At 37.0% G+C, this 18,472-nt stretch overlaps 1 protein-coding gene and 1 long non-coding RNA gene across 2 annotated transcripts in view; one reads left to right on the forward strand and one right to left on the reverse strand.

Annotated features, from left to right (window-relative positions):
* Window positions 1–15,433, forward strand: part of LOC135579625 (uncharacterized) — a 70,468-nt gene extending 55,035 nt beyond the window's left edge. The window contains exons 2-3 of the long non-coding RNA XR_010473140.1: window positions 14,881–14,926; window positions 15,333–15,433. This is a non-coding gene — a long non-coding RNA (uncharacterized LOC135579625). The remainder of the gene's footprint in view (window positions 1–14,880; window positions 14,927–15,332) is intronic.
* Window positions 1–18,472, reverse strand: part of SLC17A6 (solute carrier family 17 member 6) — a 31,826-nt gene that overhangs the window by 3,677 nt on the left and 9,677 nt on the right. The window contains 5 exon segments of the mRNA NM_001282833.1: window positions 1,481–1,630; window positions 3,526–3,668; window positions 4,584–4,670; window positions 4,761–4,848; window positions 6,547–6,661. Coding sequence (NP_001269762.1) covers window positions 1,481–1,630; window positions 3,526–3,668; window positions 4,584–4,670; window positions 4,761–4,848; window positions 6,547–6,661 — 583 coding nt within the window.

An 18,472-nucleotide genomic window follows, 5' to 3' on the forward strand; every position in this document is an offset into this window, starting at 1 on the left:
AGAAGTGTCTGAGAAACTCTTGTACATAGTGAAAGGTGACACACTATATATCCACTGACAATATTCCAAATGCTATACACACAAGTAAAGACGTAGTAATCTTGTGATGACTGTCCCAATTATAATAATAGATTTGAAAACCATTTCTTCAAAGCGGGACAGGGTATCTTTGAGCGTGGTGTGAACTGCCACCTGCATGCTCCTGTCAACAGAACTGCCTTGCAAACAGCTTGTTTCAGTACACGAAAGACATTCTGTTCTAACAGGGGATTCTGATTGTTGTCTATACCTGAAAAAGTGCTGAAGCACAGGGGTTTTTTTCATAATTCCTGTCTGAATAGCGGATCTGATGTCTGACTCGAGTTACATCAGCGTGCAAAGCAGAGTCCATGAGAACAAAAAGAAAACAAGTTTTCCCTGCTCTTCAATTAAAGTAATGAAACTGTGCTTTTTGCTGCAGTTTATATATGTGGCAAGTATGCTGTGACAAATAGTTTTGTGTTAATAAATGTTAATCCCAATAAGCCAGAAGTTAACTACAAGGAAACCATGGTATTGCAGTTACCACTTTGAGGTGTTCCTGGATAAATAGTAACAATTCATTTATGAGCATCCACATCCACAGCAGGTGAAAACTTTGCTGTCATTGTTTATGAAGCTCCTCATTTCTTTGAATACACTCTAAGAAAGATATTCTGGAGCAAAATGACCAGATTAATTCTACAGGATATGACCATTATTATCATGTGCATAACAGTGATGTTTCAAGCATAGCAAAGCTTCTTGAAATAACTCCAGCTAAAGACGGAAGCCCATCTTTAAATGCAGGATGACATTACAGAATTTTGACCATGCTCCATAATACAGCAACATTTTGGAAGCCGCTCATCTAATTGTCACTTACACCACAATTTAGGGTGACTATACCTCATAGAACAACCTCAAAAGAACAAAGGTCTCTCAAAAGCACAAGTCCCCATCACATTCACAAGAAGGAAATCTGTATTAGCAGAAAGCTTGCTACACACCATGAAGGTGTATTTGTGTGTATTCATATTTACATTACAGGTCTGATCCAAAATTCCTATGCATTATGTGGAAGTTTAGATCATACTTATGTCTCATATTTTGCTTCTTAAGTGCAGTGGCAGCAGTTCTCACCACATTATAAGAGGGATATATTAATAGGTGATAAAAATGTACTATCCTTCCTAAAACCAGGTGGTCCTGCTTGGCAAAGTGCACCTGGAAAAACAGAACTGTCTGTCGATGATTTCTTCACAACTTTGTTGGGATCCTGTATCCCCTGGGGCGTCAGGGACAGAGGTGTGATGAGTTTCTCGATACCTTTAAGATTTAAAACTTGTAAACCCATGATAAATGCACAGAACACTTTTCTTTCCTTCTCTTAATAAATACCACAAATGTAGCTCTGATATGTACTTAGCTAAGAGAAAATTTTTACGTTATTTTTACATACCTTGCTTATTTCAAATCCAAACACTTCCTCAAAGTAAGCAGGCTGGCTAATAAGCAGCAAGTAAAAAGTCCAGCTTCTGCAGAAGTTTGCAACAATTATTGCATAGACTGGCATAGATGTAAAAAATTTTCTCCATGGAGTTTTGTATTTCTGAAACACAAGTTATCTTCAGTTATCATAAAGTACATTAACTTCAATTATCATAAATTACATGCAGCCACATTTGGATGGACAAGCTAAATTACTGCAAAATTCACAAGTGGAGAAACTCAGTGATACTCAGCTGTATCACAACACTCATGTACAAGTGCCATTATCTCATCATGTAAGCGTGAACATACTAAGTCCAAAATAATAGTGTGTCTGTAAAAGACAATGCTGCTGTATCTAAGGCAAGAGTCAGATTTTACACCATAAGTGCACTATTTCATCCAGATTTATTTTAAATATATATTTTAGCATTTCAACCTTAATCCAGACATTCTGAATATATTTTTTTATCAAGCCTCAGCTGAAACTGCTTGGTCTATATATTTTTTGTTTGGTCTGTTGTATTTTTAAAATCAATTGCATAATGAAAGAAAAAAGAACCCATAACAGATGGAGAGAACTCCAGCCCTGCTGAGTCGCAGCACCTCTCCATGAACCCAGCGCTCTGCCCATCTGTGTTGATCCAAATGCAGGATCCAGACCCAGATGAGTGTTTAAAAATCAATTCAGCAAGGTTCCAAGATGAATTTGGTCTATTGTGACTTGAATACTGGCTCTTCTTTCAAGAAAACAAGCCAATAGATAGATATATGTAATAACTTGTATACTTATTAAATTACACTCAAGTGAGAGCTAAGGATTAAGAGGGCCTTAATTACTGAGAAGCCAGCCAGAAAAGATAACTTGATACTATGGGAAGAAACTAATCACTTCCAGAAAATATTTAGTTAAAAGCAAGAACAAAAACTACACAGAAAATGTCCAGCCCCAGTTAGAATTATACGGACATTCTTCGAAATATGTCATTTCACATAAGGCTTTCAAAAGCAGTTACATGTATAAGAAAGCATGAACACTGTTAATGCTATTGAATATCAACACGGACACTACCTCAAGGACACCTAAAAATGTCAGTTGTAGAAGGAATCATTCTGCAGTATTTCCAGTTCCCTATTTAATCTGAATCAAAGTTTTTTACTAAGTGAAAAATAGGGGTTTTTATTGAGGTCAGTCAAGAACCTGAATTAGAAAACACAGTGAAGAGTGGTAGTGAGGGTCAATGGGGAAAAGATATTCATGTTCTTGAGTTAGTAAACACGGTGATAGTCCCTTTAAATTATTTCAGTAGTTAGAGAATAAAATTATGATTTAGTATGATAAGATTATTAAGTGCCTAGAAAATTCTCTGAAATCAGCTGGTTTTTTTAGTCCTTGAGAACTAACCCAGTACAGAACTAAGTCAGGTTGTGAGAGGTTCATAGCTTGTTTCTAGGAAAATTACCACGATAATGAGGCATGTTTATGGCTCTCCTAGTATGCTCTATTGCAACCTGCGGTCTTTCTTGCAAATGAAACATAGAATGGAATTTACTTTTCTTTTTTCTGATGTTCTGAGGACCTCGAGAGACACTGAGTAGTGCTTTAATTCCAGTTTACTTTTAGGAAGAGGAAAACCTTCCGGAAGGGATTATATAGGAAGGAAATAAACCACTTGAACTCAAGGTGGTGTGAAAGTCTCGATCAAATGTGGCTGCAGGTTGGGGTTTTGTTATACTTTGGAGTACAAAAAGGTAAAGAAAAAGAGGCATAAATTCCATGAGTGATCTACTAGAACTGGAACCTGTATTCTCCTCTTGTACAAGCGATATTCACCCAGAAACCCATCAGCAGATTTCAGATCTCCCCACCCCAAAAAGATGCAAATGTTTGAAACACGCTTTTCTATCTTAAAGAAGGGCGTTTGATTTTTTTGTTGTTGTTGCTATTGGTTCTATTTGGGGTTTTTGGTTTTTACTTCTATCTCATAGGAAACAAGGTGTGAGCAATATTCTTACTTCCATTGCACCTAGGAGGTTGGCACTCTCTCCAATGCTTTCTTCTATGTATCTCCTTTCTTCATCTGTGATCGTAGGATGCTTTGCAGGACTTTCATATGAAACCAAAAGCCAAAACATGTACCAGACTATACCAAAGCTCCCTTTAGAAAGGAAAGAAAGACTTTAAAAAGATGCACAGTAAAGCAGCAAACAAGGAAAAAAGTCTGTGAATAATGATAACAAATGTAAATGGCAATTGTTGTTACTGATTCCCTATTGAGTCATTCTAACAGGGAGCTGGATCCTGCAAACAGTATCTATGCAAAATGCACAGAGAGATGGACCACAGTGAAGTCATCTTTGCTTCATTTACAGAATGATTTCACTGTAAGTGAATATTCACTGGTATTTTAATATCAGTTTGTACAATGCGATGCAACAAAACAGCTTCCGATTCATTCCACCCGACTGTAAATTAAATTCTATTCTGCCTTAAGCCACTGTTGTTTGATTGCTGAACTAACTTTTTTACCAGCAAAATACAAGATTGAGACATTGTTTTAAACATAGCAATGCACTTCCTGAGTAGTTTATTAAATTTCTAGAAGATATCCCCCTGACTAACATCAAGTTTACACCTCATAATGAACTCCTTTGGGCCCTTCTTTTCCATCAGTGTAAGCTAAGGTAGCAAAACCAGTGTGAATAAAGTCATATAGGTCTTCAGATAAAAGTCAGGACATCTTAGGTACTCTAAATTTATAGTTGTACAAATAAAATGGCAACGTTACATGATCTGAGATTTTGTAGATTTGCATGGCAGTTTGCACTACTTGTATTAGAAGTGATGAAGTTTTCACCATGAACTGGCTTCTCTTCTTTTTTATTAATGTTTCTTTCCTACGCTCTCTCTTTTAAATTCTGTTCTTTCATTGTCCTTTTCTCTGGACTGTATTTTTAGCTTTATAGACCCACACGTCTCTCTTTTTTTGGCTTCTTAGCAGTAGCTTTTACATTTTTAGAAAGGGTAGAGCAGGGTCGTACAACATTGGAGTGAGATGAGCAGAAACACATACCGTACACGTAGAACACAGAAGACCACCCAGTATATTGCACTAGAATCCCAGCTAAAGGCATCGCGATCACAGCTCCTGCATAGGAACCTACAAAACAAGACCAAAGGTGAAAAAAATCAGTCTCAAAATACTTTCACAGTACAAATAAAAGAAAGGCAAAAATAGAAAGTGACTTACCACAAAAGGACGTGGTTGCTAACCTACTTCTTTCTAATGGGGGGGCCCACTTGCTCCAAATACCGTGACAGGCAGGGTAGGTGACCCCCTGGGGAAGGGGTGCCACAAGTTAGCTAATGCCGATCAAGCATTCAGTTCATTGTCTTTGCATGATTTTTTTGTTTGTTTTAATTGCTACAAACAAGAAGTTGAGGATGCTTTGCATTTCTAAAGTCTGAGCGCAGCCATAGAAAAACTTCAGTCTCTGTTAAAGTCAAAATAGGTTTTGTATATCACTCCAGATCATTAAAGGCGCCTGATGAAACAGATATAAAACATAGTTATTTCCTTTGGTACCCCTTCCCCCTTCCAGGAAAGAATTGTGAAGAATTAAAAAGAAAGAATCTTAATGCACAAGAACCAGAATCAAAGGAAAGTTGAAACCACAGACCTTCTGGAGTCTTTCTAATGCTGGGCTCATTTTCCCAACCCTCAGTTTTGGCGACCATCCACCATTTTTTGATCTAACATTTAAAGCATAATTCAGGAAATAGAGATTACTGTTCCACTGTTCTAAAACTAGAAAACAAGATCAATAAGAGCTTAAAAATACAATAGTAAGAGAGAAGTTTTTCACTATTTTTGTCTTCCATGAACCTTCTTGAGCACTTAAAGTAAATAATTGAAAGATGTTAGTTGGTTTGATTTTAAACCAGTTACTTTTTAGGTCTATTTTCAAATCCATCGTCTATCTTTGGTAATAAATAAACTAACAAAAAAATAAAATCCTGCTTAAGAATGATTACAATGTATGCATAGTTATATAGAGTCACTTTTCTCTCAATCTGATGGTTTGTTTCCTATGCAAAAAGTAGAGGATAATAATAACTTTTTGGATTAATCTCAATATGAAAAAGGTTGTAAAATACTTTCTTCTGTTTTGAAAGAAGATCCTGTAACCAATTTCATCTTCAGTTTCTCTGACAATTTTTTTAAACAACATAAAGATGGAACCTTAAGGTTGTCATAATTTACTGTAAAAATTCTTCGACAGTGCCGTTTGAGATGTTTTGCATTCACAATTCCTTTGGACAGCATCACAGAAATGAGTGGGTCTAAAATAACTGCTTTATTTTGTAGTTACCCAGTTGCTTCTGTTCTGTTTGCAGCTGAGCACACCTCTGTACACCCAGATCACTCTTCAGGAATGGATCCCTTTTTCTACACATATACTTTAGGAACTGGATTGTCAGTTCCCTAACTTGCAGGCACATTCTGCATCCTCTTTTAGAGTCTTTTTACACAATAAAGTGCATGAGTTAAAATCAGCTCATGCAACAGAAGCGTGTAGAACCAGTGATCACAGTCCCCAAAATCTGTCTGTCAGTAAAGAAACAAATTTAGAAGGCAGGCTCAGCTTTTATCTTTTTAAAGTTATGGTAAATCTCTCATTCATTCCAACAAGAGCATGATCAGGGCCTGTGACAGAAGCTTAATTCTTTATTGTAGGTTTAATCTGAGGCTGGAAAGCAAATCACTGTTGAGAATATCAACAGTGTAAATGCTACGCAGTGCAACTCTGTGTTAAATACTTATCTCACTGGCTTCTTAGCAAGAGAAAACTTCACTGTGTAATTGTACAGATGAAGGAAAATCAAATATCCGTAATTCATACATTGAAACCCATCACGCTGAAAACCACTAATAACCTAAAAGCAATTTTTCTTTTCCCTCAAAAGTTGCAATTGCTAGTTAAGGCTAACAAACAGCTATCACATTTACTGCTGATTTGATATTTTTTCCGTACCTCTACAAGGCCCTGCAAGATCCTCACAAAGATGACGCACCCGTAGTGCACCCTGGCTGCAGACGGGATTAACATGTTGAGGGAGGATGTCAGCAGGATGGCAGCACCAAATACTCTGCAAAGGGAGAAAAGAAATTAAAATTAAAAGAAAAAAAAAAAAAAGTAAAGGAAGTACCTTCAGTATTGTTCCAATTTACTCCACATATGTTCACATATCAATATAGATGTATTTAAACACATGTTCTTTATGTAGGGAATATAGTACCTGCTGGACTGTATTAGAATCTACTTCCATCTAGTGTAATAACCTGTCTAATGAGACACAGACCAAACATCTCTTTAGCATATTTTCCTAAGGAAATACTTCTTGTGCACTCACAGGTATAGATCTTACTCTACCTATACATCCCCACTCTTTCTGGTGGTTTATTTCCACGTCTATTGCAACTGAATCTGATTGAATTCTCTGCCCTCTACAGAAATCAGAAATTAGGTCTCCAAATGGCTTACTAAATCAGGTGGCCCAGTAAAGGAGAGATTCTCATTAGTGCTTTAAATGTAAGAAAGTGACACCGTGGTTTCACTACTCATAAAGCAGAAGAGAATCCACTTTTGTAAATGCCAAAGCAGCAGGAAGGATTTCAAACAGAGCTGGGATTTTCTTAGATGCAAGAATTAACCAATCTGGAAACACATATCCATAGAAACCAGATAATTCTTTCTGCTGTTTTTTCAGAGGCTGCTCGTTGAATGTTGCTGATTTTGATTCCAACAGCATCCCAGGAATCGCTTCAAATAAAGCACATTACAAGGTCTGAATAAATGTGTGAAGCGATGACTCATTTTCAAAATTCCATTACCTCGACTGAATTTTGATTTGATTCAGTTAATATCTGCCCCTTGTAGGGTTAAGCTTTTTCTCCAGTATTATTATATCATTTTTTTAATGTTCATTCATTCCTTTATTGTGGAAATAATCCTTTTCCCCCTGCATCTTCCTTTCAGTGGAACTATGCAAAGGGATGAAGCCAGTAGCAATGACTGGCCACTTTCTTTATACAAAACTATGTAATACTAAGATAAATCCGGGCAATGTCTTAACATATGACATCACGATATCTGATGTGGAACTGATTTGACAGAAACCTTTAACCTCAGCATGTGTTCTTCAGAAATTGGTTCAGTGCCATAAGTTAGTGAGAAACAGACCTTGGGCTGAAGAATCAGCGTTAAGTTTCAAGATGAAAATTCTCCTCATAGACATCTACGTTTCACAATCTCTATTTAGAATTACAGCCTGATATGAATCTTTAAATAGCAAACTGAGTATACTCCACTTTTATTTGACAAATATTAAAGGGCAGCAGAAGAAAGCTTCTTGGCACGGTAAGGAAGCTTTATTAAATAGCTCTCGATCTGGTCTCCTCATTGTGTTCCCTGTGATCCTCACCTCGTGTTAAACAAGATCTAGCTGGCTGTGCAGCACGTTTCTGGCTTTGTCTGGCAGCATATTCAATACATTTACTGGGACTGATGGGTGCATGTGTTTGTGTTGTACCGTGTGAACTATTTTGGCCTGAATTCTGTCTTTACTATTAATTTCTTTATGTGGAAGTTTCTACTCCAAACATACATGTGGTTCATTTCCTTATGATTTAATACCCCCATATGTTCACATAAACCACAATGGTGTCTAGCTTTTAATTTGCCTTTTCTCTTTATTTATTAATGAGAAGAGTTTGGGACTAATAGGAGCTTTGCTTGTGGTTTTTACAAAGGCTTTTAAAAAGTTCAGTGTTCCTGTTAACAATTTTTGAAGAGCAATAGACTGTAACTGTTCTAAAGGTTTCTCAGGAAAATCCTTATTTGCTTGTAAGCAGGAAGAAAGGACTATTTGGTTTGTGGCCTTTCTTGTTTCTTTTCTGAATAGTCATTTAGCTAGATGCCTAACACAGCAATATGATTTAAATTTGTGATTGTGTACAGATTTGCTGGTGCAGATTTTTAACTAGTGTGAATCAGTGCAACTCTTTCTAAACCACGATTCATAGAATCACAGAATCGACTGGGTTGGAAAAGACCTCAGAGATCATCCAGTCCAACCCTTGGTCCATTTCCAGTCCTTTTACTAGATCATGGCACTAAGTGCCATGTCCAGTCTCAGTTTAAAAACCTCCAGGGCTGGTGAGTCCAGCACCTCCCTGGGCAGCCATTCCAGTGCCTGACCACTCTCTCTGCAAATAATTTCTTCCTAATATCCAGCCTAAATTTCCCCTGGCAGAGTTGAAGCCCATGCCCCCTTGTCCTATTGCTGACTGCCTGGGAGAAGAGATCAGTGCCCACCTGGCTAGAACTTCCCTTCAGGTAGTTCTAGAGAGTGCTGAGCTCACCTCTAAGCCTCCTCTTCTCCAGACTAAACAACCCCAGCTCCCTCAGCCTCTCCCCATAGGTCTTGTGTTCAAGTCCCTTCACCAGTCTTGTTGCTCTGTTAAAATCATTCCTGTTAAAATCATGCTAAGATAGAACATTAAAAAATGCCGTCTCTTTCTAAGGATGATATTTGCAAAGTTGTTATAGTATTTAACTGTTTTTTCAAGGAAATTTACTCTAGTTTCTCAGTTCTGTGTCTGAAATCAGCTTCTGTTGACCACAACTGAAAGTTGTGTTTCCCAGAATTGCCTTTGTTCTCATGTTCACTGAAGAGAAGCTGTTTCTTTCATACTGTTCCTTCTAGAAGAGAGAGGAAAATGTAATTTAAGGAATAATCACAGACATGTGTCTTCTAAATTAAAATCTTGCCTGCATTTAGCCACAAAACTACTAACAAATATTTAGTTACAGTGAGGAGCAGATAATGAAATAATTGCACAATGTCATTTGTAAGTCAATTGTCTCAGAACTGTGCTCTGTTGGAACAGCCTTCTCAAAAACAAATCAATTTTTCCCCCCAAAAAAATCTATGAAATTAAGGGTAGAATACATTAAATTATGAGTCTTGTCAGAAATGGCTTTTTTATCCGCTTCCTTGAATGCATATTAAAAGCAGTACTGTGAATTTAGTACATGACTATTTTAGTGAATTAGTTTCCTCTCTGACTCTTAGTCAAGAGTAAATTCATCTTCCTACATTTGCTTTGCATGTCTCATACACATCCATAAATATATTCAGTATTTATCCTTCACGCTCTTTTGTCTTGCTACATTTATTTCACCTCCATAAATACTAAATTCTTCCTAAAAGAGTATTATGATATAGTTCTGGTTTTTGTACATACTGTTTTATTGTTTTAAATATCTCAATTAACTATATTTATTATGATTTAGATCAAATAAGAATTATTTTCAGCTACAATAAATTTTAATATATTTTAATGCTGCTCACATTCTAATATATTTAATTGAGAAATGGAGCATTCCAATTGTTCCTAAGGCATTTACATCAAACCTCAAATTTGTGCTCTTTTTTTTGCTTATCTTTTTGTTATGCTTATCAAGCTAGTGATTTTATGACCTGTTATAGTCTTTAGTTTCATTTCTGCTTCTCAGACAGTTCTCATTTGCTTGATTTTGCTGCAATGGCTACTCCAAATATGGGTTAGAAACCATGTTGGTCTTCACGATCCTCATGTTTCCATGACAAATTGAGAGTATGTGCGTTTCCATAGTTGTATTTATTGCAGTTGAAATTGATTATATTCATTCTTAAACAGACATGGCTCCTTGTTTAAAATGAGACTTTTGGCCTGTTTAGGAGTGTTCATTCCTATCCCACAGACCACTGCATTTTTTAGACATGTATCTGTTTGTCCTCTTGATATCCTGATATCATTTTGAAGGATACCTTATGGGATATGGAGACTTAAAGCTGAGTGCCCTGTGGGGCATGTCTTCAGCCATCCTTCCCCTGGTGGCATGGGCTGGTGGAGAAGACTTTCTACCTCCCACTCCAACACCACCGGAATTCACGTCTCTCATGGACTGAGCCAAGCCTTGCTGCAGAGTGCCCCTTGGGTTGAGCTCAGCCTAAGAATTTCATGTAGCTGTGCTGTTGAATTTTAATTCAGATTTGTACCTGAAAATCCATTTCATGCTTTTCATATTTTAATGGAATGCCAGAAATGAAGAGTTTTACCAGACTGAAGGTAAACTCTGGGAAAACTACAATATGCCACAGCAACAGCACAGGAGAGACCAATGGCCTTGCCTTCACTCTTGACCCTGACTTTAGGAGGGAATTAAAACAACCTCACATGCCTTCAGCTTGGGGGAAAATTCCTTTCTGAGCCTGAATCAGCAACTGTGTAACAATATCTAAGAGAAAATAACTGTATGCAGAAGAAGATAAATTAATAAATACAGTAGTAATATCAAGAAGAGGGAAAAAAAGGTAAATCCTGGTCCTCATAAGTGGCCAGAAGAAGCCCTGAAACAAACAATTATGCTTTGGTTGTCTATTTCTATTTCTAGACTTGGTAGACTCAGTCCCAAAAGTCAGAATCTAACATTGATCTCCACTGTTTTACTGACATTGGCATTATATGAAGGTCACAATCTGTGACTTACTCCTCCTGTAATACAAGTAGTAATAATAGCAAAATCGTATTTGACTAAGAGACGTTTGGGATGGGAGCAGAGGAAGGAAATGACTCTGACAATTCAGGAAAAATGCTTAGAATGGAATGAGGTGGCGGGGGAATTAATCTTGTTGGGTTTCAAGCCGATTGGCTCACTTTTTCTCTTTAGGGACAAACTAAAGGTAAAGCAGTGTATTTCCTTTCCTCCCTGGATTTCTAATCTTTGCATTTGTGCAGCCCCACTATTCTCATCTACCTTTTCCAAGCAATTCGTATGACATGAGCATTCTGCATGGAAGGGTGTTAGAGGTATCATCACTGGGCTGGAAGAAGCACCAGCTCAAAAAGTGAGCTGAACACAGTGGTTGTACAGATGCATCCCAACTGCTGAATGTCTGGGTGACATATAGGGTTCCATATGTTATATCTGAAAGAAAGGGGTCCCAGTTGGAAGCATCCCTTTACCCCAAGGACTGGGAGTGAAAATTGCAACAATGACTTCAAAAAACTAAAATCCCTTTCATATGTGTGCGGGGAGGAGTCAATTCTTCAGTTATCTGAATCCTGTGTATTTCTATTAATGTCATTTTTAATATAACTTTTAAATTCCACAATTATCTATGTTTCTTTATTTTCTGAATAAAAGATCCAACTTTTTGAAAATTGAACTGTTACAGAAATAATATATCTGTCCTAAAGCATATGAACTACCTTAACTAAAGTTTCTCCTTTAGAAAGAGATGAAACCAAACAGTAACTACATATGTTCAAAATAACATTTTTTAAAATACTTATTTAAAACATAAAATACTGTAGGTTTAAGATGCTCAGATATATGCTGTACTAATCAATTATGAATGCCATTTCATTAAACTCCAAAATAATTAAAGAATAATATGTGTTGGTCACTGACAACTACAAAACAAGATTGCAGATATTTTAATGGATTTATTTCTATGAAGACACAGAAGGTTTCACATCAATCTTCATGACAACCTAAAGAAGTTTTCAGTGGTTTCAATAGAAAATTAATTCAGGACTGTAGCTGAATAGTTTTCACCTCCAAAAAGCCATCATTTCATGGAAGACATACATGGAATAGGAAAGTTTGATTATTTTTTGTTAGTTTTTGAGGGAATTATGGAGGGGAATGTGGGATGTGAAAGCATGTCACACTGCTACAATAAATGAAAACATTATAAGGTGGTTTATTCTGACTGTAAAAAAACCTGTGGAAAATGTAGCCCAAGTTCCTTCCTGGGACATACAACCACTGCACTTGACAATTTTACAGTAATACTGATCATATTATAGAGAACATTCTTTTAACTTGGTAAAGTAAATGTATTGAACAAATATTTTATTTGTAAACAAAGATAAAACACTTTTCCTCGTCTTAGATGAGATTCTTCTGTTAGGTAAGGATGGAAACTAAAGAAGAGTGAGAACATGACTTGTCCTTGCAAAGTTTTCCCACCCTAGTCTAAAGATGAGATGAAAATTCCCTCATTAAAAATAAACGAAATTTATTTATATTCAGGTTGATGAGCTGATTACTGCCGTTCTATTTCCTTACAGAAAACACATAAAAAATGTTGAACCAAGACTTATTTTATCAAACATATATAAAAGATAAACTGGGTCATGACTATCCTTTGATGTTCTTTCTTGAACAGCGCTTGTTTGGGAGAACCCTAGAGCAGCAGCAGCTCTGGGCAGCTGAACATGTCTCATGCAAAGTGACTTTTTAGACTATTCTGGCAGCTCAAGATTTCTGAAATGTATTGTTTTTCACTCCGATGTTGCCTGCTATCATTCATCTTTGCCACACCTCCTTCTACAAAAGCTCAACAGCACAAAATAGAACTGATTATGTTATTTTTTCATACAATGCAAAGAATTTCTTGTCTAAGAGGAGCTGCAAGGCTGAATGCTGGATTAAATACTTAATTTTTTCAGTAAAACATAATGTGTAGGGAGGAACACGACAGGAGCTAGCTGGAATGCCTGTAGGCATGCAGTGGTTTTTCAGAATCCTTCCTTCTGCAAACATCGCTAGCAATGACAATTTGTGGTTATCCTTTTTAATTTTCTTTTCTTTGAGTCGTGCAGTGACTGAATAGATGGAAATTTCAGGTGTTTAGCTGCCAGTTAACTCTTACAAAATGCATCTCTGTTCATGTCAGCTGTGCTGAGGGCCTGCAAAGACTTTGACACAGAACATGAATGTTTTGAGGACCTGAATATGCTCTGGTTTGATCTGTGAGGTTTGAAGATAAATAAATCCCAAAATATTCACAATTCTTTTAGCAAAACTGACCATACAAGGGCTGCATCAAGTGCCAGAGTGAAATGCCAGGCAGAGACGAAGTCAATGTCCATCAGCAACCCAAAGTCCCTTTTGCCTTCCTCCATCTCCAAGCCCCACTGATGCCACTGATTCATACAGGTCAAACCAAGACCCTAAGTAATTTTCATGCTGCACTTTTCATTACCTGTTCATAGTCTTATTTTTGATGTATTGGTGTGTATTTTTTGAAGAACTTGGGCACTGTTGGATGACAGCATCATTGCAATGGATGCTGACTGTAAAAGACTCCTGGGTCATTAAATTCTGATCGTTGCTCTTACCAGCAAGTGCATTGCATCATCCTTTCATAAACAGATCAAGTTCCATCTCAGAAGTAATTAGCATTTGCCCTACTTATTTTGGAGGCCTCTCCAGCTTTTAGGTTACTCCCTACATCCAGTAGATTTCTTGCACCCATGCTCATTTATTTTAGTGGGTTTAATCTCTGCAGTTTACCCCAATAGCAATCCTACCTTCTTTCTTTTTTCATCTCATCATCTTTGTCCTTCACTCATTTTATCACCCTACCAACCCCCACTCTCTCCCGTCAGAATTCAGCTGGGGAATTTCTCAAACCTGCGGTTTCGTTTTACAGCTCATTATATCCACGTATGTCTAGATAAGGCTCTGACTCATCCCTTCTAGCTCATTAGCTTTGGGATCACTTGCTGTTTAAATATGTAACCTGCTAGATCACGTTTCAAACCAAGACCTTCTCATTTGAATTGCCGTACTGAGTTCCAGGGCTTAGGCTGTGATTCAACTGTCTCTGTTGATTTAGAGATACATAATGCAGTTATAAAAGAAATCATCTGTGTTTTTAACTTTACAATATTTTATGGAGCTGATTGGGAGGATAATTGCTATCTGTTGGACTTCAAAGCTCTCTCTATTCTGCTTTGTTGGGTGTTTTCTGGCATACAGGCCACATGTTACAACTGATTGTATCTGAACTGCTAAGAGTAAAAGTGTAAAAGCGTAAAAGTGTAAAAAAAGAGTAAGCGTAAAAAAAGAGTAAAAGCAAAGTGATTGGGACATCAGTGGTTTTATGCAACCAAACTAAACATCATTTTGTTGCATGAAATCCAGTATACATATTGTATTAGGGTGAAGTGTCAAAGCAGGTAGAGAGGATTAAGGAGACCTGTTGGAAAGAGTGCCTGGAAGTAACTGTGCCGGAAGCTACATGGGTTTTATTTCAGAGGATCAGCTTTTTCCACTCTGAAAGAGACCCTGGTCATGAGGTATCACACACGCAGAAGGGATTCATGAACTGGGAGCAAAGTTATTTGATAGTATTGACATAACTACATGATATAATCCCAGTAAATAATATGGAGGTTTTTTATAAGCCTGATCTGAAAGTGTCTTGTGTAATTTTATGTAAACTCTGTGGTAATTTTTCTACAGATACCAGTTTCAGAGGATTTGGATCAGTGGAGGGTGGAACGCAAAAGTAAGTCCAAATTTCAGACATAGTCTTACTCTTGATAGTTATATACGAATAATCAGGGTCAAGTTCTGAATTTTTTTACATTTAGTCCTGAACAAACTCATCAAGAGTAAATGTAGTTCCCTGCTTTCGGTATCTTGAGGCTCACTGCCATTTTAGATCCTAGTAGTTCCAAAAATCCACATGAACTAGTCAACTGAGAGTAATACAGGTGCTTCTCAGTAATGCAGAAAATAATATTGTAACCAGTACTGTACTTGCTGGAGTTTTGCTTGGAAGCTATAAATTTAATACCATTAATAATTCTTTACTTGCTTTCAATTTATGCAAATGGAGGCTCTTACTGGCTTCTGAAAACATTATTTTTCCCTGGCAATATAACGTGACAATTATTTGCATCTTTTTTCAGCTGTTCCCCTGTGCATCAGCGGTTACCTCCTTGACCACAAACTGTGAGTAGCCATTTATTTGGAATATTTACATTACCTATTATGTTACCCATTCATCACCTTTGTAACCTAAATAATCTTGATAATATTTCTCTTATCTAGTTATCTGTTTGTATCATGCTGATTACCCTTCTTGGGGCAATTTATATTACTGTTTATATATTTAAAATGGACTAAGTGAAAACAAATCCGGTGTGGAGAGATACTGTTTAGTGATTCTGGGACATATATCATCATTCTGACTTGTTTCTAGTACGGGCTGATTTCCTGATGACTCTGTTGACCCTTTCACTGTAGACACGTGCCTGTGAATTGCCCACCCTGACAGTTTATGGCTTCGTAAATGATAGACAGAATGTGGGGCTGTTTTCTGAATCAGGCCTTTAATTTGCATAGAATGGCAGAGAGCTACCAAAGCGGGGATTATGCCATGAATATTAGAGTGGTTGACAAACTCAGCTGCCCAGCAAAACTGATGCAATAAGCTACCTTCAATATTAGAGAGGAACACTTATTCCCACCTGCCAGTCCTAGGTTGAGATTCTTCATGAGAGAATCACTTAAAAATGATCCTCTTTAATAGCAGTCCGTAGCCAGAAGCTGTGGTGTAGCAGCTTTATTTGGCTTTTTGAAAATGTGTTAAAACAGGTTATTTTCATTCATATGTGTACAAGGGAGGAGGGGGATGTGTCTGTGTGCCCTTCATACTAAATCCTATTATAAGCCCTTCATGAAGCATTAATATGTATAAACCGACCTCCCGCCATCTAATCTCGTATAATAAGGGCTCGGATACATTATTAATTTTTGTCACACATCTGAGGCCCCCTTTTATCAACCAAAGCCCCCATCCAAATCCCTTGTTGCATCATTAAATTGTGAAAACAGCTTCATCACTCGTGACAGAAAGATGGAAGGACCCTGAGCCATATGGCAGAGGGAGCAGTGGTACCAGCCACCCGGAGACGTTTCCAAGTCCCCTTCCTGCAGTGACTGGTGCTTAAGAGACCCTGCAATGCAGTAGGGTGACAAAACCACCTCGGGTTTTTTTGTGCAATATTGGCTTCCTTGCCTGGAAACAGATGAACCCAACACCAGTGCCTGGGATCAGAGCCCAGTTTGATCTGCGGGATTTTGAACTGAAAGGTGGGGTTGCAAATGCAACTTTGGGGGTTCTCTCTTGCAGTGCAAGGTCAGTTTATGTCTTCAGAAGTTCAGAAGTTGGCTCTTGTCTAAACATCCACAAATCCCCTGGTCATGCTGTGAATTATACATGGTTTGCAAATCAGGAAAATACATCGTATGTCCACCTGCTCAAAGAGAGTGAAAAATTTCTCTCTATAAATCATGAAAATGTAAAGATGAAAAATTCTAGAAAACCTTTGGGAATTGTATTTCTAAACCAATACTTTTCCTTACAGTTTTTATGCTTGTTGTCATTAAAGCCGAGTTAGGGAAAAATATTCTGATTTCACTGACATAGCAATGACACGGATTTGGTGAAAATCTTTGGGGCTCTGAGATGAGATGCACCGACATACTGTTGTCTGAAATTCAGTTTATTCATGCAAATAATCCTATCGGATTACTTGCTGGGAAGAAGGATTTAGCCCTTAATAACAAGATGAATGGCACTTTAAAAACAAAGAAGAATTTGAAGTGAAAGGTTGATTTATATATTTTCATTCAGGTTAGAATGTGACAATGATGGCAAGTTTAACATAAATGAGAGATAATTGCATTGTAGAGAAATTCGGTATAGTTATGCAATGATGATTCTTGATACGAATAGTGTCCAATTTGCTCTTTAACAGGTAATGAAAAATATGTTGTTATTATAGAATTATAAGGTGACTTTAATTTTTAAACAATTGCCATTTGATTTTGCCCTTTATATTCCTTTGTGTAAGAGATTTCAAATGTTTGAGTATACACAAATGAAATGGTCACTCAGCTTTGTTTTACCAAAAAAAGTCTGTGATTATTGAAGATCTATTTTTGAAACAGTACTTGGCATGTACAGTCAAAACCTGCATTTCTATTTTACATATAAACCTGTGAACTTGGGAATTAATTCCCTATTCTGTGTAGTCTAACAATGATCCATCAATTTCAGAGAATCTTTCCTGATTTACAGTAAGTGCTTAAACTGTTACTTAGGAAATCAGTGAGGAAATACTGCCACAGCGTTTTGGTGATGCTCTTGATAGGGCAAGGGATTTACTATAGAATTCTAGAATGTTTTTTGAAGAATTTTTAAAGAGTATCAGAAATAAAAATATAATGATATTGACATGATCCTGTGATGAGATGGTAAAAACCAGTGCAGTTTCACACCTTTCCAGACACTTGTGACAGCACAGCAGGTCATCTATTCACAGACAGCTGCAGCTTTGCAATAGCATGAATGTGGAATAGGAAATATTAAATTAAATGAAATTATTTTATTTCTAGGTTAAAGACAAACCAAGCGCTTAGTTTTAAGGCCATCTAGTCTGATATTCACTGTGGCATTAACTTTATGTTGTACTTTATTATCCCTTATATTTTACTTAATTATCCCTGTACAGAAAACATTTGTAGTAGCTAAAACAGAACATCCAACATAGGAATTTAATTCCCGAAGAAGAAAAATCTAGCATATAATTTCCCTGGTTGGACCAGTGGTGACTACTCCTTATTGTTAGTATTTATGGTTTTTAATTTATCTGGCTTTCATTTACTGGTCTATGTTATATCTTCCTTTGGGACTAAAACACACATTTACACCCAGCAACTTTTCCCAGTGGAGTTACACGCATACTTGGCAATCAAATTATGTCCTAGTAATTTTTTTCATCTACTGATACACTGAATAGATAGCTCCTGCCACTTCTTCCATTATGTGACATTATATACTATCACCTTTAAATAAATAAAAATCTCTAAAAAAACCTCGAATTTTTCAACACTCATATTCATATGCAAGTTCACAAATTACCACAACAATTCCAAGTGCCATTGACCTAAATACACTCACTGCACTAAAACCAGAAAAATAAATATCCCAGGATTACATTGTGTTGGAAGCTCCTGGTGGGTTTCTAGCTCAGCATGGTGA

Source organism: Columba livia, chromosome 5 (assembly GCF_036013475.1).
Source record: "Columba livia isolate bColLiv1 breed racing homer chromosome 5, bColLiv1.pat.W.v2, whole genome shotgun sequence".
Classification (NCBI taxonomy): domain Eukaryota; kingdom Metazoa; phylum Chordata; class Aves; order Columbiformes; family Columbidae; genus Columba; species Columba livia.